The sequence below is a fragment of the Staurois parvus genome, unplaced genomic scaffold, assembly GCF_062004578.1.
Source record: "Staurois parvus isolate SC_StPar_1 unplaced genomic scaffold, SC_StPar_1.0 ptg002935l, whole genome shotgun sequence".
Classification (NCBI taxonomy): Eukaryota; Metazoa; Chordata; class Amphibia; order Anura; family Ranidae; genus Staurois; species Staurois parvus.
In genome coordinates, this window is record NW_028320731.1 from 24,173 (window position 1) to 48,055 (window position 23,883).

At 52.1% G+C, this 23,883-nt stretch overlaps 1 protein-coding gene across 1 annotated transcript in view; it reads right to left on the minus strand.

Annotated features, from left to right (window-relative positions):
- LOC149428906 (cleavage and polyadenylation specificity factor subunit 1-like) overlaps positions 1 to 19,767 on the minus strand; it is a 41,687-nt gene extending 21,920 nt beyond the window's left edge. Inside the window, exons 1-15 of the mRNA XM_089666954.1 lie at positions 19,652 to 19,767; positions 18,672 to 18,816; positions 16,920 to 16,947; positions 16,523 to 16,656; positions 15,330 to 15,410; positions 12,743 to 12,894; positions 11,573 to 11,719; positions 11,334 to 11,473; positions 9,842 to 9,952; positions 7,214 to 7,307; positions 4,975 to 5,062; positions 4,772 to 4,897; positions 4,642 to 4,693; positions 3,012 to 3,106; positions 110 to 184 (exon numbers count right to left, since the gene is read on the minus strand). Of these exons, the coding sequence (XP_089523080.1) occupies positions 110 to 184; positions 3,012 to 3,106; positions 4,642 to 4,693; positions 4,772 to 4,897; positions 4,975 to 5,062; positions 7,214 to 7,307; positions 9,842 to 9,952; positions 11,334 to 11,473; positions 11,573 to 11,719; positions 12,743 to 12,894; positions 15,330 to 15,410; positions 16,523 to 16,656; positions 16,920 to 16,947; positions 18,672 to 18,815 (1,467 nt within the window). The 5' untranslated portion in view covers position 18,816; positions 19,652 to 19,767. The remainder of the gene's footprint in view (positions 1 to 109; positions 185 to 3,011; positions 3,107 to 4,641; positions 4,694 to 4,771; positions 4,898 to 4,974; positions 5,063 to 7,213; positions 7,308 to 9,841; positions 9,953 to 11,333; positions 11,474 to 11,572; positions 11,720 to 12,742; positions 12,895 to 15,329; positions 15,411 to 16,522; positions 16,657 to 16,919; positions 16,948 to 18,671; positions 18,817 to 19,651) is intronic.
- Between the last annotated feature and the right edge of the window lie 4,116 nt (positions 19,768 to 23,883).

A 23,883-nucleotide genomic window follows, 5' to 3' on the forward strand; every position in this document is an offset into this window, starting at 1 on the left:
AGATAGGAGAGGGGAGGGTCCACTGCAGATAGGAAGAGCAAAGCAGACATGAGAGAGGAGAAGCCACACCGGAGAGGAGAGCAGCCATAAAGCAGCCAAGGCCACTTACCTCCTCAGACAGGAAGGCTGGCTCCCCCATGGATGCCATGGCACAAGGTCCGATGTTTAAGATGCTGTCACATACCTGTATGGAAAGCCGAAGGGGAACATTTCATAACACTGTGCTTCTACATAAACTGCCTCACCCACAGTTCTTATTCTTTAGTGCAATAATCCATAGGGGCAAATCAGAGTTTACATTGATAAATATGGAGCAGGACAGGTTGCTATTGGTAGTCAAACTAAAGTAAAAATCTAATAAAAACTCTGTACTAAGGCTGAACGGAATCCTATGCAGATTTTGCACATCTATACGCCTAAAATGTAAGTGACAGCACTCCTTATGTGCTACTATTGTCCCACCTGGGAAATACTCTAATGGCCTATGTTACATGTGTGCCACCATTACCCCCACCCTGGAAATACCCCAGGAGCCTGTGTCATGTGTGCTTCACCATTACCCCAGGAGCCTGTGTCATGTGTGCTTCACCATTACCCCAGGAGCCTATGTCATGTGTTCTCCACCATTACCCCAGGAGCCTATGTCATGTGTTCTCCACCATTACCCCAGGAGCCTGTGTCATGTGTTCTCCACCATTACCCCAGGAGCCTATGTCATGTGTTCTCCACCATTACCCCAGGAGCCTATGTCATGTGTTCTCCACCATTACCCCAGGAGCCTATGTCATGTGTTCTCCACCATTACCCCAGGAGCCTATGTCATGTGTTCTCCACCATTACCCCAGGAGCCTATGTCGTGTGTGCTCTACCATTACCCCAAGCTGGAAATACCCCAGGAGCCTGTGTCATGTGTGCTCCACCATTACCCCAGGAGCCTGTGTCATGTGTGCTTCACCATTACCCCAGGAGCCTATGTCATGTGTTCTCCACCATTACCCCAGGAGCCTATGTCATGTGTTCTCCACCATTACCCCAGGAACCTATATCATGTGTGCTCCACCATTACCCCAGGAGCCTGTGTCATGTGTGCTCCACCATTACCCCAGGAGCCTGTGTCATGTGTTCTCCACCATTACCCCAGGAACCTATGTCATGTGTTCTCCACCATTACCCCAGGAACCTATGTCATGTGTGCTCTACCATTACCCCAGGAGCCTAAGTCATGTGTGCTCCACCATTACCCCAGGAGCCTATGTCATGTGTGCTCCACCATTACCCCCGGAGCCTATGTCATGTGTGCTTCACCATTACCCCAGGAGCCTATGTCATGTGTTCTCCACCATTACCCCAGGAGCCTATGTCATGTGTTCTCCACCATTACCCCAGGAGCCTATGTCATGTGTGCTCCACCATTACCCCAGGATCCTATGTCATGTGTGCTCCACCATTACCCCAGGAGCCTATGTCGTGTGTGCTCTACCATTACCCCACCCTGGAAATACCCCAGGAGCCTGTGTCATGTGTGCTCCACCATTACCCCCGGAGCCTATGTCATGTGTGCTTCACCATTACCCCAGGAGCGTATGTCATGTGTTCTCCACCATTACCCCAGGAGCCTATGTCATGTGTGCTCCACCATTACCCCAGGAGCCTATGTCATGTGTGCTCCACCATTACCCCAGGAGCCTGTGTCATGTGTGCTCCCCCATTACCCCAGGAGCCTGTGTCATGTGTGCTTCACCATTACCCCAGGAGCCTGTGTCATGTGTGCTTCACCATTACCCCAGGAGCCTATGTCATGTGTTCTCCACCATTACCCCAGGAGCCTATGTCATGTGTTCTCCACCATTACCCCAGGAGCCTATGTCATGTGTTCTCCACCATTACCCCAGGAGCCTGTGTCATGTGTTCTCCACCATTACCCCAGGAGCCTGTGTCATGTGTTCTCCACCATTACCCCAGGAACCTATGTCATGTGTTCTCCACCATTACCCCAGGAACCTATGTCATGTGTGCTCTACCATTACCCCAGGAGCCTAAGTCATGTGTGCTCCACCATTACCCCAGGAGCCTATGTCATGTGTGCTCCACCATTACCCCACCCTGGAAATACCCCAGGAGCCTATGTCATGAGTGCTCCACCATTGCTCCAGAAGCCTATGTCATGTGTACTCCACCATTACCCCAGGAGCCTAAGTCATTTGTGCTCCACCATTACCCCAGGAGCCTATGTCATGTATGCTCCACCATTACCCCAGGAGCCTAGGTCATGTGTGCTCCACCATTACCCCAGGAGCCTATGTCGTGTGTGCTCTACCATTACCCCACCCTGGAAATACCCCAGGAGCCTATGTCATGAGTGCTCCACCATTACCCCAGGAGCCTATGTCATGTGTGCTCCACCATTACCCCAGGAGTCTATGTCACGTGTGCTCCACCATTACCCCTGGAGCCTATGTCATGTGTGCTCCACCATTACCCCTGGAGCCTATGTCATGTGTGCTCCACCATTACCCCCGGAGCCTACGTCATGTGTGCTCCACCATTACCCTTGGAGCCTACGTCATGTGTGCTCCACCATTACCCTTGGAGCCTACGTCATGTGTGCTCCACCATTGCCCCACCTCACAATCACCTTATGAGTCTATGTCAATGGGGTGACAGGGCAGCACTCATTTTGTCACCATCACCCTACCTGGAAAACAGCCTAAAGGCCTATGTCAATGGGCTTTGGTTTGCATCAGACCTGCTTCCCTTCCCCATAGAGGTCAATGGGAAGGTAAAAGCTGCTTCACAGGTCAGAAAGAGGTCAGCTGCAGGTTAAATGCACCTCTCAATTAATTTGGAACGATCTCAGAAGCATCTGATGTCAAAGGAAGAAGATGTCTTTGCAACGGACACAAATGCAGAGTTCCATTGACAGATCCTATATTCCGCTTAGAAAGGTCTGGGAAAAATAAGGGCGATAAAAGGGAAATACACATTCATGTCTCTAATCAGTCTCTGCAAACCTCAAAGGAGTATGTGGAGAGCTGTGTGCCCGACTGCAGCTCACTGCCGTACACCTCGATCTCATCAATCTCATCCACCGGGGCCCCTTTACCACCTGAGGAGATATAGAAAGTAAACAATGGGGTAAGCAGCTGAATATTCCTCCGTAACAGAATAAACATATGCATGATGCAGAAGATGAAAGAACATTGCACTGAAAATGAACGACAGAGAGAACACAGACAATACAATATCCATCCATAGGGGGCAGCACTGAGCAGTGGTCAGGCACATGGAATATACTATGGAGGAGGCAGCAGAGAGAACACAGACAATACAATATCCATCCATAGGGGGCAGCACTGAGCAGTGGTCAGGCACATGGAATATACTATGGAGGAGGCAGCAGAGAGAACACAGACAATACAATATCCATCCATAGGGGGCAGCACTGAGCAGTGGTCAGGCACATGGAATATACTATGGAGGGGGCAGCAGAGAGAACACAGGCAGTACAATATCCATCCATAGGGGGCAGCACTGAGCAGTGGTCAGGCACATGGAATATACTATGGAGGGGGCAGCAGAGAGAACACAGGCAGTACAATATTCATCCATAGGGGGCAGCACTGAGCAGTGGTCAGGCACATGGAATATACTATGGAGGGGGCAGCAGAGAGAACACAGGCAGTACAATATTCATCCATAGGGGGGCAGCAGTAAGCACTGGAATATGACAGAGGGGCAGCAGAGAAAATAGAGGCAGTACAATATTCATCCATAGGGGGCAGCAGTGGGCATTAGTTTTATACACACACTTGAAGAAAGAGAGGAAATAATATTAATCCATAGGGGGCAGCAGTGAGCAGTGGTCACACACAGGGGGGACAGTGGAGAGAGACCACCCATAGAGGGCAGCAATGAGCCGTGGTCGCACACACAGGGAGGGGACAGTGAAGAGAGGCAATCCATAGCCATCCATAGGGGGCAACAGCAAGTAGTGGTCACGCACACACAGGGAGGGGGCAGTGGAGAGTGGCAATAAATAGCCATCCATAGGGGGCAGCAGTGAGCTGTGGTCACACACAGGGGGGACAGTGGAGAGAGACCACCCATAGAGGGCAGCAATGAGCCGTGGTCGCACACACAGGGAGGGGACAGTGAAGAGAGGCAATCCATAGCCATCCATAGGGGGCAACAGCAAGTAGTGGTCACGCACACACAGGGAGGGGGCAGTGGAGAGGCCATCCATAGGGGGCAGCAGTGAGCAGTGGTCACACACACACAGGGAGGGGGCAGTGAAGAGGGGCAATCCATAGCCATCCATAGGGGGCAGCAGTGAGCAGTGGTCACACACACACAGGGAGGGGGCAGTAGAGAGTGGCCATCTATAGGGGGCAGCAGTGAGCAGTGGTCACACACACAGGGAGGGGGCAGTGGAGAGTGGCCATCCATAGGGGGCAGCAGTGAGCAGTGGTCACACACACAGGGAGGGGGCAGTGGAGAGTGGCCATCCATAGGGGGCAGCAGTGAGCAGTGGTCACACACACACACACACACACACAGGGAGGGGGCAGTGGAGAGTGGCCATCCATAGGGGGCAGCAGTGAGCAGTGGTCACACACAGGAACATGAGCCTTGCGCACTCACCGGGCCGGGCTAGGGTGGTCTCCACTCGTTTCTTCTTAGTGGGGGGCTCCTCCTGGAACACAACTGGTTTATTAGACTGGGGAGAAGAGTCAGGAGCTGCACCCCCGTCCTGCAGCGGCCTGGTACTCACCACCTTGTCGGGGTCCTTGCTGGGCGCAGAGGAGGGGCTGTCCTGAACCTTCTCTGTGTAGCGGAGGAGCAGCGAGTTCCCCAGACGGGACCCCAAGAATAAATATCCGGGCTCCATTAATGTCATCTGTGGAGGGGGAGGGGAGGTTAGTGGGGAATGAGGGGGCTCCGAGGTCCCTCCAGTCCTGACAGCGCAATACTCACCGATGTGGTCAGCACGCTGGCTGCGGCCTTGTCAAAGTAAAAAGAGCGAACGCTTCGCATCCCGTCCGTGATCAGAGTCAGCACATAGCTGGGGAGAGAATATAGGAGACGATGCAGGGACATCACACCTGTACTGGTATTATATAGCAGACGATGCAGGGACATCACACCTGTACTGGTATTATATAGCAGACGATGCAGGGACATCACACCTGTACTGGTATTATATAGCAGACGATGCAGGGACATCACACCTGTACTGGTATTATATAGCAGACGATGCAGGGACATCACACCTGTACTGGTTGTATATAGGGGACGATGTATGGACATCACATATTACATCAGGTGTCCCCACTAGAATGCCCTCTTACATCGGGTGCTCCCGCCAGAGTGCCCCCTTACATGAGGTGTCCCCACAAGAATGCCCCCTTACATCAGGATCCCCCATCAGAATGCCCCCTTACATCAGGATCCCCCATCAGAGTGTCACCTTACATCAGGATCCCCCATCAGTGTGTCCCCTTACATCAGGTGCCCCCATCAGAGTGCCCCCTTACATCAGGTGCCCCCATCAGAGTGCCCCCTTACATCAGGATCCCTTCATCAGTGCCCCCTTACATCTGGTGCCCCTACCAGAGTGCCCCCTTACATCTGGTGCCCCTACCAGAGTGCCCCCTTACATCTGGGGCCCCTACCAGAGTGCCCCCTTACATCTGGGGCCCCTACCAGAGTGCTCCCTTACATCTGGGGCCCCTACCAGAGTGCCCCCTTACATCTGGGGCCCCTACCAGAGTGCTCCCTTACATCAGGTGCCCCCATCAGAGTGCCCCCTTACATCAGGAGACCCCATCAGAGTGCCCCCTTAGATCAGGTGCCACAACAAGAGTGCCCCCTTACATCATGTGTCCCCTCAAGAGTGCCCCCTTACATCAGGTGCCCCAGCGTGCCCTCTTACATCAGGTGTCCCATCAGAGTCCCTAAGAGCCCCTCCTTGCACCAACTGCTCTCCTTACAATTGATCAGTGATCCCCATCAGAGTGCTCCTTCCCATCAGGTGTCCCCATCAGTATAGGAATCTGGCGGCATACAGACGGATCCTTTTAATCTGACCTGCAGTCTAACCCCTCCCCCTCCAGAGGATCCCCCCCCCCCCCCCAACCAGACCATTATTTTGCTACACGGCGCTGCGTTACTTTAACTGACAATTGCGCAGTCATGCAGCGCTGCACCCAAATTAAATTTACGTCCTTTTTATCCCACAAATTGAGCTCTCTTCTGGTGGTATTTGATCCCCTGCGCGTTTTTTATTTTTTGCACTCAAAAAAAAAAACAAATACCGACAATTTTGAGAAAAAAAACAAGATTTTTGACTTTTTGCTATTAAACACGTCCAGTAAAAAAAATGTAAAAAAATAATTCCGTCATAAATTTAGGCCAAAATGTATTCTGCTCCGTGTCTTTGCTAAAAAAAAAATCCCAAAATATGTAAATTAATCGGTTTACGTGAAAGTTATAGCGTCTATAAATGGCGGGAAAGTTACTGGAGTCTTTTAGTTTTTTTTTTTACTTTTAATGGCGGCGATCAGCGACTTATAGCGGGAGTGACTTGGGGTCACTGACATCCCCAGTGACACCAATACAGTGATCAGTGCTAAAAAAAAAAAAAAAAAAAAAAAAAAAAAAAAAGCACTGACACTGTACTAATGTCACTGGGCAGGAAGGGGTTAACATGAGGGGCGATCAAAGGGTTAACTGTGTGCAGGGAGTGTTTTACCAGGGGGCGGGGTCTGTGTGCTTCACTGTACTCACACTGATCTGGATGGCTGTGCAGTGTGCACGAGCTGACAGGGAGGAAGACTGTTAGTAAACAAAGCTGCCCCCCTCCCTGTAGGTGATCCTCGGTAATCACCGGTTGGGACCCGCTGATTGACAACCACGAATGGCGGCACAAACAGGGCGCGCGCCCCCTACCCGGAAATACAAAATCACGTATATAGAAGTGATTTTGTGCACCCCTGCCACCCTGTAGCAGTATATCCGTTATAGGGCGGTCGGGATGTGGCTAGAGATGGATCTCTAGGAATCTGGCAGTGTATTGGTCAATCTATCGGATTCTGGAAGTATACTGATCACTCTACAGGAATCTGGTGGTCTAGAGATGGATCTATCGGATTCTGGCAGTATATGATCATTGTTTGGGAGTGAAGACAAAATAATGACACGCAATCCGACTCACATCTCTCCTCCCTTCAGAGAAATCACCATTTTGTCGTAGGAGATGAAGGTGGCCTGAGAGCAGTCCAGGGTTATCCGGAAGCCATCCTGTGACTCTGCGGACAGATAATCGTTCAGTTAATACGAGAAAGGACACGAGAGATATGTATGGATGTGATGGGACAACGGAGGGGATGGGGGGCAAAGATAAGGCACACACACTCTATTGCCCCAAGTATTGGGCCCCCCTCCCAATCATGTGATTCAGGTATTCCAATCCCCTCCCAATCATGTGATTCAGGTGTTCCAATCCCCTCCCAATCATGTGATTCAGGTGTTCCAATCCCCTCCCAATCATGTGATTCAGGTGTTCCAATCCCCTCCCAATCATGTGATTCAGACGTTCCAATCCCCTCCATATCATGTGATTCAGGTGTTCCAATCTCCTCCCAATCATGTGATTCCGGTGTTCCAATCCCCTCCCAATCATGTGATTCAGGTGTTCCAATCCCCTCCCAATCATGTGATTCAGGTGTTCCAATCTCCTCCCAATCATGTGATTCCGGTGTTCCAATCCCCTCCCAATCATGTGATTCAGGTGTTCCAATCCCCTCCCAATCATGTGATTCAGGTGTTCCAATCCCCTCCATATCATGTGATTCAGGTGTTCCAATCCCCTCCATGAACACAGGTGTATACAATCAAGCCCCTAGGCATGCAGACGGCTTCTACAAACATTGGTGAAAGAATGGGTCGCTCTCAGGAGCTCAGTGACTCCAAGCGTGGTCCCGTGATAGGTGGCCACCTGGGCAATAAGTCCATCCGTGACATTTCCTGGCTACTAAATATTCCACGCTCAACTGTTAGTGGGATTATAACAAAGTGGAAGCAACTGGGAACAACAGCCACTCAGTCACCAAGTGGTAGGCCACGTCACATGACAGGGCGGGGTCAGCGCATGCTGAAGCGCACAGTGCGCAGAAGTCACCAACTGTCTGCAGAGTCAATAGTTAAAGACTTCCAAACTTGGTGTGGCCTTCAGATGAGCCCAACAACAGTGCGTTTCCATGGCCGAGCAGCTGCATCCAAGCCTTCCATCACCAAGTGCAATGCAAAGCGCCGGATGCCGTGGTGTAAAGCATGCCGCCACTGGACTCTAGAGCAGAGGAGACGTGTTCTCTGGAGTGATCAATCACGCTTCTCTGTCTGGCAATCCGATGGACATGTCTGGGTTTGGCGGTTGCCAGGAGAACGGTACTTGCCTGACTGCATTGTGCCAAGTGTAATGTTTGGTGGAGGGGGGGTTTGTGTGTGTGGGGTTGTTTTTCAGGGGTTGGGCTTGGCCCCCTAGTTCCAGTGAAGGGAACTCTTAAGGCGACATTTTGGACAATTTCATGCGCCCAACTTTGTGGGAGGAGTTTGGGGATGGCCCCTTCCTGTTCCAACATGACTGCCCACCAGTGCACAAAGCAAGGTCCATAAAGACATGGAGGAGCCAGTTTGGGGTGGAGGAACTTGACTGTCCTGCACAGAGTCCTGACCTCAACCCCATAGAACACCTTTGGGATGAATTAGAGCGGAGACTGCGAGCCAGGCCTCCTCCCCCGACATCAGTGCCTGACCTGACAAATGTGCTTCTGGAAGAATGGTCCAACCTTCCCATAGACACCCTCCTAAACCTTGTGGACGGCCTTCCCAGAAGAGTTGAAGCTGTTATAGCTGCAAAGGGCGGGGCCAACTCAATATTGAACCCTACGGACTAAGACTGGGGGGCCATTAAAGGTCATGTGCGTGGAAAGGGCGGAGCCAACTCAATATTGAACCCTGCGGACTAAGACTGGGAGGCCATTAAAGGTCATGTGTGTGGGAAGGGCGGGGCCAACTCAATATTGAACCCTATGGACTAAGACTGGGGGGCCATTAAAGGTCATGTGTGTGTGGGAAGGGCGGGGCCAACTCAATATTGAACCCTATGGACTAAGACTGGGGGGCCATTAAAGGTCATGTGTGTGGGAAGGGCAGGGCCAACTCCATATTGAACCCTATGGACTAAGACTGGGGGGCCATTAAAGATCATGTGTGTGGGAAGGGTGGGGCCAACTCCATATTGAACCCTATGGACTAAGACTGGGGGGCCATTAAAGATCATGTGTGTGGAAAGGGTGGGGCCAACTCCATATTGAACCCTATGGACTAAGACTGGGGGGCCATTAAAGGTCATGTGTGTGGGAAGGGCGGGGCCAACTCCATATTGAACCCTATGGACTAAGACTGGGGGGCCATTAAAGGTCATGTGTGTGGGAAGGGCGGGGCCAACTCAATATTGAACCCTACAGACTAAGACTGGGGGGCCATTAAAGGTCATGTGCGTGGGAAGGGCAGCAGCCCAATACTTGGGGCAATATCGTGTACACAAGACAAGGGAAAGGTTGGGGGACATATAGATGGCAGGACCACAAGTCAGGAACAGTTCTGCAATGCAGCACACACATACACAGGACAGGGAGGAGGTGAGAGGGACATGTACATGGGAGGACCACACAGTCCCAATCAGCTCTGCAATGCAGGACGCACGCACGCACGCGCACACACGCACGCACACACACACACACACACACGACTGGATGGATGGCAGGGGGGTGGGACATACTGAGAGGAAAGGAGGTGGTCCCATTGGTCAGACTGTTGAGTGACACTCCATAGGGGGGAACACTTTGGTTCAGATACAGCAGAGAGTTCACAGCGAAGATCACAACCCCACCTGTGGAGAGAAGAGCCATCAAAGCCATGTCAATACAAATGCTGTCTTCACAAATCTAGGGACTGGGAATTTCCAGAGAACAATGTAAAATATACTCCTATATACCTCTATTCCATGCCCCGGGTCACGTGACTGCCTTGCACTTTCCCTGATCAGAACGGGCCACGCGGTGGAGGAGCCCAGCCTCCCCGCCATGCATTGAAATATCAGGAGGGGCCGCTAGCAAACACCCTTTCCCTCCCTGTCAGGATCCCAGCCTCACCACCTGATGGGGCATGTAAGCAGTGTTTGATTGACAGCGGCTCCTCCTACCACTGCAATTTATGGTAAGGCACACTGATCCCGCCTACGCGGATCAGAGGGAAGAGCAAGCCATAGATGCATTATTTTTATTTACTGCCACTAATGCAGGCCATAGACAGGTCCAAAATCGGCCGATTTTCGCACTGTTAGTGGGTTAATTGGTCGGCTGTTTTTCGGGGTTTTGGCACTTTTTTTATTGGTGAAAAAAAATCAGCCGATTTTCCCGGCAATGATGGGCAAATCGGCCGATCGTTTTACCAATAAAAAATCTACGCATGAGCCGTGACCTGGAAGAAGAAGAAAAAGAAGAAAAAGAAGAAAAGAAAAAGAAAGAAAAGAAAAAGTAAAAGAAAAAAAGAAAAAAAAGAAGAAGAAAAAGATGAAAAAGAAAAAGAAGCAAAAGAAGAATAAGAAGAAGCAGAAGAAAAAAAAGAAGATAAAAAAGAAGATGAAAAAGAAGAAAAGAAGATGAAAAAGAAAAAGAAGAAGTAAAAGAAAAAGAAGAAGTAAAGAAAAAGAAGAAAAGAAGAGGAAAAAGAAGAAGCAGAAGAAAAAAAGAAAGAGAAAGAAGAAGAATTCCAGTCCGCTATTATATTTGACATGAAAAAGTATTGCGGTTGCAACAATGTATCTATTTGTATCTATTTGTATCTGAATAAAACCATCTGTATCCGAAATGGATACATTGTTGCAACCGCAATACTTTTTCATGTCAAATAAAATAGCGGAGCTCTCTGCAGGGACAGAAGTAATTAAATGCCGGCCGTAGACGGGACGAAAATCGGCCGATTTTTTTTTACCGTTGTTGGTAACGTCGGCCTATTAAACGACCGATTTTTCTTTTTTTTTTTTTTTAAAACAGCTGGTTTTCAACCCATCTATGGCCTGCATAACAAGAGGAAGTTACTGGCAGGATCAACAGTTACTTCATATAATTCAATGTAATGAAAAAAAACCAAAAAGATGCAGAAAGTTATACAGAATGTATTGCAGAGACTATGTGTGCGGTTGGCTTTTCTGGGGTGGGGGGAGGGGTGGTATTGACACTTCAATACATGGTGCTCGTCCAATCACTTACCGATGGGTTTGGGGACAGCCAGCGCCTGGGTACAGTCAAACGGTAAGCTGGAGAGGGACCAGATGACAGGATGGACCTTCTGGAGGATGTTCAGAGAGATGGCGACAATACTGCACGTGTCCTGGCGTACGGCGACACGTCTGTGAAGAGACACGGGACACGTAAACCTTCAATGGGCTCTGCGCACAGACCATGGCGGAGGGGGGGGGGGGGTTGGGACACAGGAATCGGTCACCTACCCCGGCCACGTCTGGTTTGGCTCGAAGAGGATGAGGAGGGTCGGTTCGTAGTACCCGTGCAGGAACTGGAGGTCGATAATGTTCAGCAGCTTCTCATCTAATTCCCGGACGTCGATGATGTAGCTGGGAAGAAAGCTGGACTTCTGCCTGCAGGGATGAGAGACGGCCTGGATTACCCATCTGTATGCTGCTATATCTCCTCCCACACAGAGCTGACCCCCCCGGGCCACAGCAACCAATGGGAATGGTTCAATCACTGATCTGTATACTGCTATATCCCCTCCCACACAGAGCTGACCCCCCCCGGGCCACAGCAACCAATGGGAAAGGTTCAATCACCGATCTACATACCGCTATATCTTCTCCCACACAGAGCTGACCCCCCCCCAGGCCACAGCAACCAATGAGAATGATTCAATCACTGATCTGTATACTGCTATATCTCCTCCCACACAGAGCCCCCCCCGGACCACAGCAACCAATGGGATTGCACATCTTATAACTCCCGCCTACACACACCACAGTCCACGGCTTCTATTCGCCACTGTGCTACATACTGGGCAACATGCCACAGCAACCAATGGCAATGCAAACCCCATAACCCACCCATACACACCACTGTCCATTGCTGATGTTTACTGCTGTAAGTTGCTCCCCCCTCACGCAGCCAGGCCCCTCCGCCCCTCACGCAGCCAGGCCCCCTCCGCCCCTCATGCAGCCAGGCCCCTCCGCCCCTCATGCAGCCAGGCCCCTCACCCCGCCAGGCCCCTCTGCCTCTCACGCAGCCAGGTCCCTCCGCCCCTCATGCAGCCAGGCCCCTCATGCAGCCAGGCCCCTCCACCCCTCACGCAGCCAGGCCCCTCCACCCCTCACGCAGCCAGGCCGCTCCGCCCTCACCCCGCCAGGCCCCTCACGCAGCCAGGCCCCTCCGCCCTCACGCAGCCAGGCCCCTCCGCCCTCACGCCGCCAGGCCCCTCACGCAGCCAGGCCCCTCACGCAGCCAGGCCCCTCCGCCCCTCACGCAGCCAGGCCCCTCCGCTTCTCCGCCCCTCACGCAGCCAGGCCCCTCCGCCCCTCACGCAGCCAGGCCCCTCCGCCCCTCACGCAGCCAGGCCCCTCTGCCCCTCACGCAGCCAGGCCCCTCCGCCCCTCACGCCGCCAGACGCTCACCCCTCAGACATCGGTCCCTCGTGCTCCTCTGCCAGGGTATCCCTCCGGAAAGGCAGTACCACCAGTCTGGTTCCATAGATCAGCATAACAGCACATCGCCCGCTGGGGTCCACCCGAACTTTGGGAATATGGACATTGTGCACAAAGCCGTCCTGTGAAGAGAGAGCCGGGAGACGCACACAAAGGGTTAGACTGGAGGACAGCACTATATGGTCACATAGACTGACCAGAGTTTACCATCGGGGGGATGCGGGGAACCATTCCACCCTCACACACCCCTTGTACGAGGGTGAGGACCTGCCAGGTCTACTGGGCGAAGGCCGTCCATTCCAGTGATGGGACCTTAGTGAGTCTTATAAGCTATTAGCAGATCTAAAGGATATCGTACAATCAGATTGCATGTGGTCTGCTTATCAGTGACCCCTGTAATTCACACACTACAGAGCTAGCAGGGTGGATGGGAGGACAACAGAGAGGAGACCCCTGTGCCATACTGAACAGCAAGGTGAAGAATAAGGACACCATCCAGCTGATTGGGCAAAGAAGAAGCAGCAGAATATGGCAGCAGCTATCTCGATCCTCTCTCCTCCTGTAAGTGCACTCCCTGTGCTAGACAGACAGTAATGTGCAGTGCAATGACTGACCGGCTCTGACTGCTCATGGGCGGGTTCAGAGCTAGGGACTTGATGCACTGCCCAAGCTCTCATTCTATTGGCTACCATTTTTTACCCTTTCAGTGTGGTTGGATGATGCGTATATGCACCCCCTATGACTGGGGACCCTGGGGTCTATAGTAAGGGCAGAACTCAAGTATTTCATGTGACCCCCCCTTATTTCCCAGCACTAACATTTCGGGTTTATCCGCATTTTGCATGAGGTCGGTAAGGCTGGGGGGGGGATTGTCTGGCGATTGTACAATCACTTTGTATAGTGTATGGCCCGAGTTATGCACATTATCAATTTTAGATACATTTTACTCATTTTTATATATTTATCCCCATTAGGTCCATCTTGTAACCGGAATTTATCATTTTGATAAATATTATTTGTATTATAATTTTTTTACCCAATCGATGAACTGAAAGGGTTTAGCATTCACGCTCTCATATTTGTCTGAGGTTTTAGTATTTTCATTTTGGCACTTCCAAGGCTACTGGCCGTTTGGTTTTAACCTCTTTACGTTGGCCGAACGCAAGTGTGCGGCCTACCGGCATCCGGGCCTAGACGCTGAGCGGCCATACATTTGCGTTCAATTAAAAAAAAAAAAACATATGTGCTGAGAGCGCTCGCCCTGCGCACTCCCAGCACACATGTCCGGTACTCACGGAAAGGTCCCAATCTCCTCTTTCGATCGGGATCTTTCCCGATCATGTGACCGCCGTGACAGGGCAGTCACATGATCCTAAACCCCGCCTTTTGAAACCCTTAAAGGGCTGGGAGGCGGCAGCGTGAATGGGTCAAATAAGACCCCAAGGAGGCGACAGTGTATGGATATTGGACTGATATGGAGATGTCCTCAGGTTTTCTCAGGCCCCAATGAAGCCGGCGCTCTTGAACCCCTGAAACGCGTTGGCTACTTTTTGTGCTGTCCCCCCCAACTTTGGAATAAAGTTGTATCCGGAACTCTTAGCAGTGGTGTGACTCTTCAGTTGCTATTAGTCTTACATTACAGTACAAGCCAAGGAGACCATAGAGAGCATCTAGGACAGGGGTAGGCAACCTGTGGCTCTCTAGCTGTTGTGGAACTACATTTCCCATGAGGCATTGCAAAGATGACAAAACTGACAGTTACAGCTATGACTATACAGCAGAGGCATGATGGAACTTGTAGTCCTGCGGCTCTCAGGTTGCCTACCCCTGATCTAGGGTGTAGAAGGCTCCTTCCCGGAGACCAGATCACTGACCTCAATAATGGTTGTAAACCTCAGACATGAAACTTGAACAAAGCATATCCCTCTATAGTGTGTACTTGTCTCGTTCCAGAGCTCTAAGTGTCATTTCTGTCTGCTGCCTCCTTCCTCTGACAAGCTTTCCTGACATCAAGAGAAAAAAGGTGACAGGAGAGGGAACTCCAGCACACAGCCTGTGATTGTCATCTTCAGCTCTGTTCCTCTGTGCTGTGTGAATGGAGTGTGTCCCTTCCCTCCAATCAGCTCTCAGAGCTCTCCTTACTGAGTGTAATTTCAGCTCCCCACCCCTGCTTTCTGAAAGCTCAGACAAGCTATATAAACTCAACATTTTGAATGGCTGTAGGAGAGAAGACAGCAGATAAACAGGTACAACTTATGTAGGAGGATTTGTTTCATCTCTGTGTATCAACCGAGGCCAGTGACTGCACTGGGGATATGGAGGGTTTACAACCAGTGAGGATACCCTGTGGGCCCAGCACTATTTTTTTCAGCTTTCTTCCACTTTCCTTCTGACACCATAAGTCCATAACAGAGAGGAGTGAACAGAGGTGTCATACGATGAGATTACAGGAAGTACACGGGGATACAATGTACAATCAAAAACAAAGAGTCAGGACCCCACAGTGAGCAGAACCCGGCCTCAGGACTGAGTTCAGTACGAGAGACTTCCCACCCACCCGCAGCTCCGGCTCCTCGAAGTAATGCAGGGAGAGAGTCTTCAGATCGTGTATTTCCGGGTCATATTCCACCACCGACAGCTGCAACACACAAAACATGAGACCAGGGTTAGGACTGACAGCAGGTAGAACATGGACCCCAGGGTCAGACAGCAAACCTATCCCGGATCCCAATGGAGGGGGTGAAGGACTTTAAAATAAGAACCACAAGGGGGGGGGGGGGGTTGGGTGCTGGACGATATCACAGAACATTGGCCGTGTCATGGAGCACAATGTGGGCGGAAGGTGGAAGACATCAGACAGACAGTGGACGTATCACGGAGCCCAATGTAGGGGAAGGTGGAACACATCAGACGTATCATGGAGCCCAATGTAGGGGAAGGTGGAAGACATCAGACGTATCATGGAGCCCAATGTAGGGGAAGGTGGAAGACATCACACGTATCATGGAGCCCAATGTGGGGAAGGTGGAAGACATCACAGACAGTGGAAGTATCATGGAGCCCAATGTGGGTGGAAGGGTGGAAAACATCAGACAGACAGTGGACGTATCATGGAGCCCAATGTGGGTGGAAGACATCACAGACAGTGGACGTATCATGGAGCCAAATGTGGGTGGAAGGGTGGAAAACATCAGACAGACAGTGGACGTATCATGGAGCCCAATGTGGGTGGAAGACATCACAGACAGTGGACGTATCATGGAGCCAAATGTGGGTGGAAGGGTGGAAGACATCACACAAAAGTGGACGTATCATGGAGCCCAATGTGGGTGGAAGGGTGGAAGACATCAAACAACAGTGGACGTATCATGGAGCCCAATGTGGGTGGAAGGGTGGAAGACATCACACAAAAGTGGACGTATCATGGAGCCCAATGTGGGTGGAAGGGTGGAAGACATCACACAAAAGTAAACGTATCATGGAGCCCAATGTGGGTGGAAGACATCACAGACAGTGGACGTATCATGGAGCCAAATGTGGGTGGAAGGGTGGAAGACATCACACAAAAGTGGACGTATCATGGAGCCCAATGTGGGTGGACGGGTGGAAGACATCAGACTGACAGTGGACATATCATGGAGCGCAATGTGAGGGAAAGGTGGAAGACATCTGGCAGACAGTGGACATACCACAGACAAATGCGACCCATCAGATAGGCTGACAGGTGATATGGTAGGATGGGGAACAAACCTTGGCCTCCTTGAAGCTCAGTAGAAGGGCATCTCTCTTGGCTCCAGCCAACTGAACACTGGCCATAGACATGACATTGCCGAAAAATGAGAATGACGCCATCAACTCCAACTTCTCCTTGTGACCTTTGACCTCTGTGTAAAATATGCAGTATAAGAGGAGAGACCAGGGAAGGGGGGGGGAAGATAGAGGAGAGAAGTGGAAGGAAGACAGAATAGAGCAAGGAAGGAAGGCAGCATTTACTGATCCCCTCAGCTTTAGATGATCAGAAGGAAAGGGGAGCAGAGAGAGAGAAGGAAGACAGGCAGGAAGCATGGATGGACGGCAGGTAGGCAAGAAGGAAGCATGGATGGATGGAAGGCAGGAAGGAAAGACGTATGGGGTACAGCGGTGTCACCTGATCCTCTCTCAGCTTTAGATGAGCTCTGTAATTACAAAGAAGACAAAGTCAGAATTATGTGGGGGGGTCTTCTGACTCAACTACACAATCTGGAGTATATGGGGGTCATAATTCCCAACACACGGTCAGGAGGAGGACGGCAGGGTCCTCTGTCTCCCCAGTCAGGAGGAGTACGGCAGGGTCCTCTGTCTCCCCAGTCAGGAGGAGGACGGCAGGGTCCTCTGTCTCCCCAGTCAGGAGGAGGACGGCAGGGTCCTCTGTCTCCCCAGTCAGGAGGAGGACGGCAGGGTCCTCTGTCTCCCCAGTCAGGAGGAGGACGGCAGGGTCCTCTGTCTCCCCAGTCAGGAGGAGGACGGCAGGAGCCTCTGTCTCCCCAGTCAGGAGGAGGACGGCAGGGTCCTCTGTCTCCCCAGTCAGGAGGAGGACGGCAGGGTCCTCTGTCTCCCCAGTCAGGAGGAGGACGGCAGGAGCCTCTGTCTCCCCAGTCAGGAGGAGGACGGCAGGAGCCTCTGTCTCCCCAGTCAGGAGGAGTATGGCAGGGTCCTCTGTCTCCCCAGTCAGGAGGAGGACGGCAGGAGCCTCTGTCTCCCCAGTCAGGAGGAGGACGGCAGGGTCCTCTGTCTCCCCAGTCAGGAGGAGGACGGCAGGGTCCTCTGTCTCCCCAGTCAGGAGGAGGACGGCAGGGTCCTCTGTCTCCCCAGTCAGGAGGAGGACGGCAGGGTCCTCTGTCTCCCCAGTCAGGAGGAGGACGGCAGGAGCCTCTGTCTCCCCAGTCAGGAGGAGGACGGCAGGAGCCTCTGTCTCCCCAGTCAGGAGGAGGACGGCAGGAGCCTCTGTCTCCCCAGTCAGGAGGAGTACGGCAGGAGCCTCTGTCTCCCCAGTCAGGAGGAGTACGGCAGGAGCCTCTGTCTCCCCAGTCAGGAGGAGTACGGCAGGAGCCTCTGTCTCCCCAGTCAGGAGGAGTACGGCAGGAGCCTCTGTCTCCCCAGTCAGGAGGAGTACGGCAGGAGCCTCTGTCTCCCCAGTCAGGAGGAGTACGGCAGGAGCCTCTGTCTCCCCAGTCAGGAGGAGTACGGCAGGAGCCTCTGTCTCCCCAGTCAGGAGGAGTACGGCAGGAGCCTCTGTCTCCCCAGTCAGGAGGAGTACGGCAGGAGCCTCTGTCTCCCCAGTCAGGAGGAGTACGGCAGGAGCCTCTGTCTCCCCAGTCAGGAGGAGTACGGCAGGAGCCTCTGTCTCCCCAGTCAGGAGGAGTACGGCAGGAGCCTCTGTCTCCCCAGTCAGGAGGAGTACGGCAGGAGCCTCTGTCTCCCCAGTCAGGAGGAGGACGGCAGGGTCCTCTGTCTCCCCAGTCAGGAGGAGTACGGCAGGAGCCTCTGTCTCCCCAGTCAGGAGGAGGACGGCAGGGTCCTCTGTCTCCCCAGTCAGGAGGAGTACGGCAGGGTCCTCTGTCTCCCCAGTCAGGAGGAGTACGGCAGGAGCCTCTGTCTCCCCAGTCAGGAGGAGTACGGCAGGAGCCTCTGTCTCCCCAGTCAGGAGGAGTACGGCAGGAGCCTCTGTCTCCCCAGTCAGGAGGAGTACGGCAGGAGCCTCTGTCTCCCCAGTCAGGAGGAGTACGGCAGGAGCCTCTGTCTCCCCAGTCAGGAGGAGTACGGCAGGAGCCTCTGTCTCCCCAGTCAGGAGGAGTATGGCAGGAGCCTCTGTCTCCCCGGTAAGCATTGGTACCCCGGGGGCCCCGGTGGTCACACATACCTCGGCGTGGTGGTTGAGGCGGTACACATAGAGTTGGGATGTTCCGGCCACCACCAGGTTCTTCTCGGTGTTATTGAAGAAGTTGCAATACATGGAGAACTCCAGGCCGGTGGGGGGATGGGCCTGCCGGTACACCGCGTACATCCTGTCCAGAGAGAGCACAATGCATGTACACCACCAGAAACGCGCGTCTTTTTTCAGCCAGACTAACTATGTACAGACTGGGGGGGGTGATTCCCGGGGAGACACCGAGAGGAAACAATACTGGGGGGAAGGGATTCCCTGGGGGACACACAGAACAGAGTACTGGGGGGAAGGGATTCCCTGGGGGGGGACACAGGACAGAGTACTGGGGGGAAGGGATTCCCTGGGGGACACACAGGACAGAGTACTGGGGGGAAGGGATTCCCTGGGGGGGGGACACAGGACAGAGTACTGGGGGGAAGGGATTCCCTGGGGGGGGGACACAGGACAGAGTACTGGGGGGAAGAGATTCCCTGGGGGACACACAGGACAGAATACTGGGGGGAAGGGATTCCCTGGGGGACACACAGGACAGAATACTGGGCGGAAAGGATTCCCTGGGGGGGGACACAGGACAGAGAACTGGGGGGGAAGGGATTCCCTGGGGGACACACAGAGGACAGACTACTGGGGGGAAGGGATTCCCTGGGACACACAGGACAGAGTAGGGGGGGGGAAGGGATTCCGTGGGGGGACACACAGGACAGAGTACTGGGCAGAAGGGATTCCCTGGGGGGGACGGGATTCCCTGGGGGGGGGGGACACAGGACAGAGAACTGGGGGGGGAAGGGATTCCCTTGGGGACACAGAGGGCAGAATACTGGGGGGAAGGGATTCCCTGGGACACACACACAGGACAGACTACTGGGGGGAAGGGATTCCCTGGGGGACACACAGAGGACAGACTACTGGGGGGAAGGGATTCCCTGGGACACACAGCCCCCTCAAGATCTCACCTGCCGCTTTTTTGCCCCCCACGCCGGTAGAGCTTCTCAGACACAAAACCAAACCGGATATCCGGTCAGAAGACCATAGAGAGTTCCTGACAGACAAGCCCGGCGTGTACCGCTGACGTTTCCATGGCGACATGCGGAGGAAAGGAAGGACGTTCACCCATCTTTGTCTACCCGGAAAAGTAATTACATCTAGCGGACATCTTTGTACACCTTTGTGTGCTCCACGGTTATGGCACCATCTTGATACACCCAACATTTTGTCTGGCGACGGAGACTCCGCGCCATCTTGGTACACCCAGGTATCGGTATGCGCTCCAGGGGTTCTGCATGCTCTTTATACAACCAAATGACGATCAGTGTGCTAAGATTCGGTGCCATCTTGGTACACTAAGGTATTGGTCTACCTTCCTGGGGCTTGGTGCCATCTTGGTACACCCAGGTATTGGTCCACTTTCCAGGGACTTGGTTCCATCTTGGTACACCCAGGTATTGGTTCATGCTCCAGGGTCTCAGTGCCATCTTGGTACACCCAGGTATTGGTCCACTTTCCAGGGACTTGGTACCATCTTGGTACACCTAGGTATTTGTTCACCCTCCTGGGATTGAGTGCCATCTTGGTACACCCAGATATTGGTCCACTCTCTAGGGACTTAGTGCCATCTTTGTACACCCAGGTATTGGTCTACTGTCCTGGGACTGGGCACCATCTTGGTACACCCAGGTATTGGTCCATGCTCCAGGGACTCAGTGCCATCTTTGCACTCCCAGGTGTTTGTCCACCCTCCTGGGACTCGGTACACCCAGGTATTGGTCCACTGTCCTGGGACTTGGTTCCATCTTGGTACACCCAGGTATTTGTTCATCCTCCTGGGACTCACTGCCACCCTGGTACCCCCAGATATATATATTGGTCCTCTCTCTAGGGACTCAGTGCCATCTTGGTACACCCAGGTATTCGTCCACTTTCCAAGGATTCAGTGCCATCTTTGTACACCCAGGCATTGGTCGACTGTCCTGGAACTTGGTGCCATCTTGGTACACCCAGGTATTGGTCCACTTTCCAGAGACTAGTGCCATCTTGGTAACCCCAGGTATTGGTACATTTCCAGGGAACACATATTAGGTTTTGTGGCTGATGAAGGTGGTAATTAAACTCACCTAGTACCTTATCTGCATTAAATTAGCCCTGTGTCATTAATATGTGTTTGGGTTTAAAGGGATGAGGTGGCAACCCAACTCCAGGGACACGGTGCCATCTTGACATGAAGTCTCTGAGTGACTTGGGTAATGTCAGGGACGTGAACAGATCTCCAATGGCCAGTTATTGTTAGTCAAGCAGCAAACAGAAAATCAACCACTACAGTCCATAATTAAAGGGGTGAAGGTCTACACCTACGCTCAACAAGTGGAGGCGCACCACCACCGTAGTGAAGGGTATTAAGTGTTACTTCTGCTAAGATTCGGAAAACTGAAGACCAGACGCTTCTAAAATGTTTACATGCCCATGGAACAGGGGTCCCTAAATGTTCTATACAAAGAGCCAGTTTGCTGTTCTGCAGACATTAGAGGGCGGGACCTTGGCCAGTGGGGTGGTAACCAATACACATTTTTATAGCGGGCGTGTAAGTCTCGACTCATTTCCAGCCTGGAATGGAAGGTGGCTTCAAAGTTGTTTTTCAGAATGGTAGAGTGAAGTACTTAGAGCCATACTGTCCAGGCTTGGCTTGTTTGCAGAGTTCTATAGGGAGTCTCCAAATTATGGCCCTCCAGCTGTTGAAGTACTAGAAGTCCCATCATGCCTCTGGGAGCCTTGTCTGTGGCTGTCAGAGTCTTGCAAGGCCTCATGGGACTTGCAGTTCCTCAACACTTTAAGGGCCATGGTTTGGAGACCCCTGCGTCTATATGGAAGCCTTCAAAGTGTCCAAAGGTAAAGAAAAAGGAAGGAGAAAATACTTTATTCAGATATAAGTGGAAGGATTTCCAGTTACAAAGCTACATTGTGCGATGTATGTCTCAAGCTTCTTCTACGGGGGGTCCCTGTTACCCGTAATACTGCAGAAGACCGAACCTTTTGGTATTCCTGGAGGTGGGATACATCTGAGAGATGGTGGAACCTGGTACCCAGGTACAAATACATCCGAAATAGAGAAACTGAGGGAATATGAACTGGGTCATGGTGAGGAGCATCTGGAGAGATACCATGGGGAATGTAGCACCCCTCTGACACCCCAAAGGTAGGACAGCACCTCCAGAGGCCAGGGGCAGGCTAGCATTTCACCACAGGGCTGAGTCCATGGCTAACATGGGGGGCCGAGGAAGGATATTGGGCGCCAGTCACTTTTTATCGCAGAACGGTGAAGGAGGTGAGGGTTAGGGGTCCCAAATACTGTAGCAGATCATCCACAGACTCTCCACTGTGTCATATCCTTTAAGCTGAACGTGCGACACTGGAAGCACATTCCCAAATTTCAGTGCGTCCTCCAAGTGAGTCACCAGGCACTTCTGAGAGACCAGCCTTCTTCCTGGCTCTCTCCAGCAAGGGGCCTCTCCTGGGGTCTCCTCCTTGGCCCAGCTTCCTCCAGACCATGCAGGATGGCTTCAGGACCACTTCAGCACACGTTTGGCCCCACATGGGCTATTGGACCCAACAGCAGAGCTCCATCCAGCAGTACCTGCCTAGGCCTAAGCCCAGGGGAAGAGAATGAACACATGCCCTGTCCCAAATATTTATATCCTCCCCCAGTATGCATCAGCGGCATAAACCTACTAGATTGGCTGAAGGAAATATAAATACTCATAACTCAGTCTTGTTGGTGAAATCTCATACTATGGCCAGGGGTAACAGTGACACCTACTGGCCACAGTGAGAAATCACAAGCCAGCTTAAGCTGAGGGAAAAACCAAGTGAAGAACTATACAATCTGGGCTAAGTACCTCCCGGCCGAGGACTAAACGGCAACAATAGTCCTGATTAGGGCAAGAGGGGCTACAGGAGCACTCAGTACCCCGGAGTAACCGGCAACTATTGCGGAGTCACTTCAGTCCTCAAACACCAGTAGAAGTTTCTTCAAAAATGTTGGTTTTTGGAATGTTTCTACCAGTTAGTGGGATCAAATTGGTGGTCTGTTAATGAAGGTGAGAAGATGTGAAGGAGCGGGATGGACACCGCCCTCCGATGAACATTTCAGTTGTGAGTGTAGGTTTGGGGAAAAATCACATCAATGGAAAATCACAGGCTCTAGGTGCAAGAGACACCCAATTCACACGTCTGGAATTCCATTCCATGAAATTAGCTGACTCTATCATGGCGAGAAAGATTGTTGTAACAAAGTTTCAGGATTTCTGGGTGAAAGTTCAAATGAAATTCTACTGATGTATGGCCAGCTGGAAGCAGAACAAAATCACATCAGAGCATCACTATTCAAAGCAAACTCCCCCATCCATCCATCCATCCATGTCTTCATCCATGTCTCCATCCATCCATCCATGTCTTCATTCCTGTTCCCATCCATTCATATTGCCATCCATCCATGTCTCCATTCCTGTTTCCATCCATTCATTTCTCCATCCATGTTTCATTCATGCTACCATCCATCCATGTCTCCATCCATCCATCCATGTCACCATCTTCTTCTATTCTTCTGGAAGAGCTGTGTGAGGCCTTCAAGGTCAATGAGGAGTTGAGTCTGGTGTCTGAGATGGGTTCACCTCCCAATCACCCGGAGCCGGTGTTTCCTGTTTTCATTGGCTCTCAGCCTCTGATTCCCTTTTGGACATGTCCACCTCATGCCAACATGGGGGAGAGAGTCAGCTTGCTGAGTGGTCAACTGTTGATTTCATCCTTGAGGAGCTGAGCTGAGGATGTTTGCTGCCTTGCACCATCACTGTGAATGCATGCGACCACCCCCCCGTCCTCCACCATGTTTGTTAGAGGAGGCCCCAGGACTGTTTTCGCAGACATCTTTCATATGGGGGCAGGAAGTGGTTCCATGAGTCGTGAATTTGGTTGGTGTACATGGTGGCCATAAAGATGGAAGCCCTGGACCTGAACTTCAGGTCACAGCTGACTCCACAAGCTCCTGATGTCTCCTTTTCTAGAGACGGGAGTGCTTGGTGCAGCTGCTGAGGGTTGTTGGGTAGTTGAGCTATGAGATCCCTTTTATTTTTTATTTTTATAACATTGATGTGATTGGCCCCATATGAAAAGGACGAGAACCGTGGTATGGTGACTC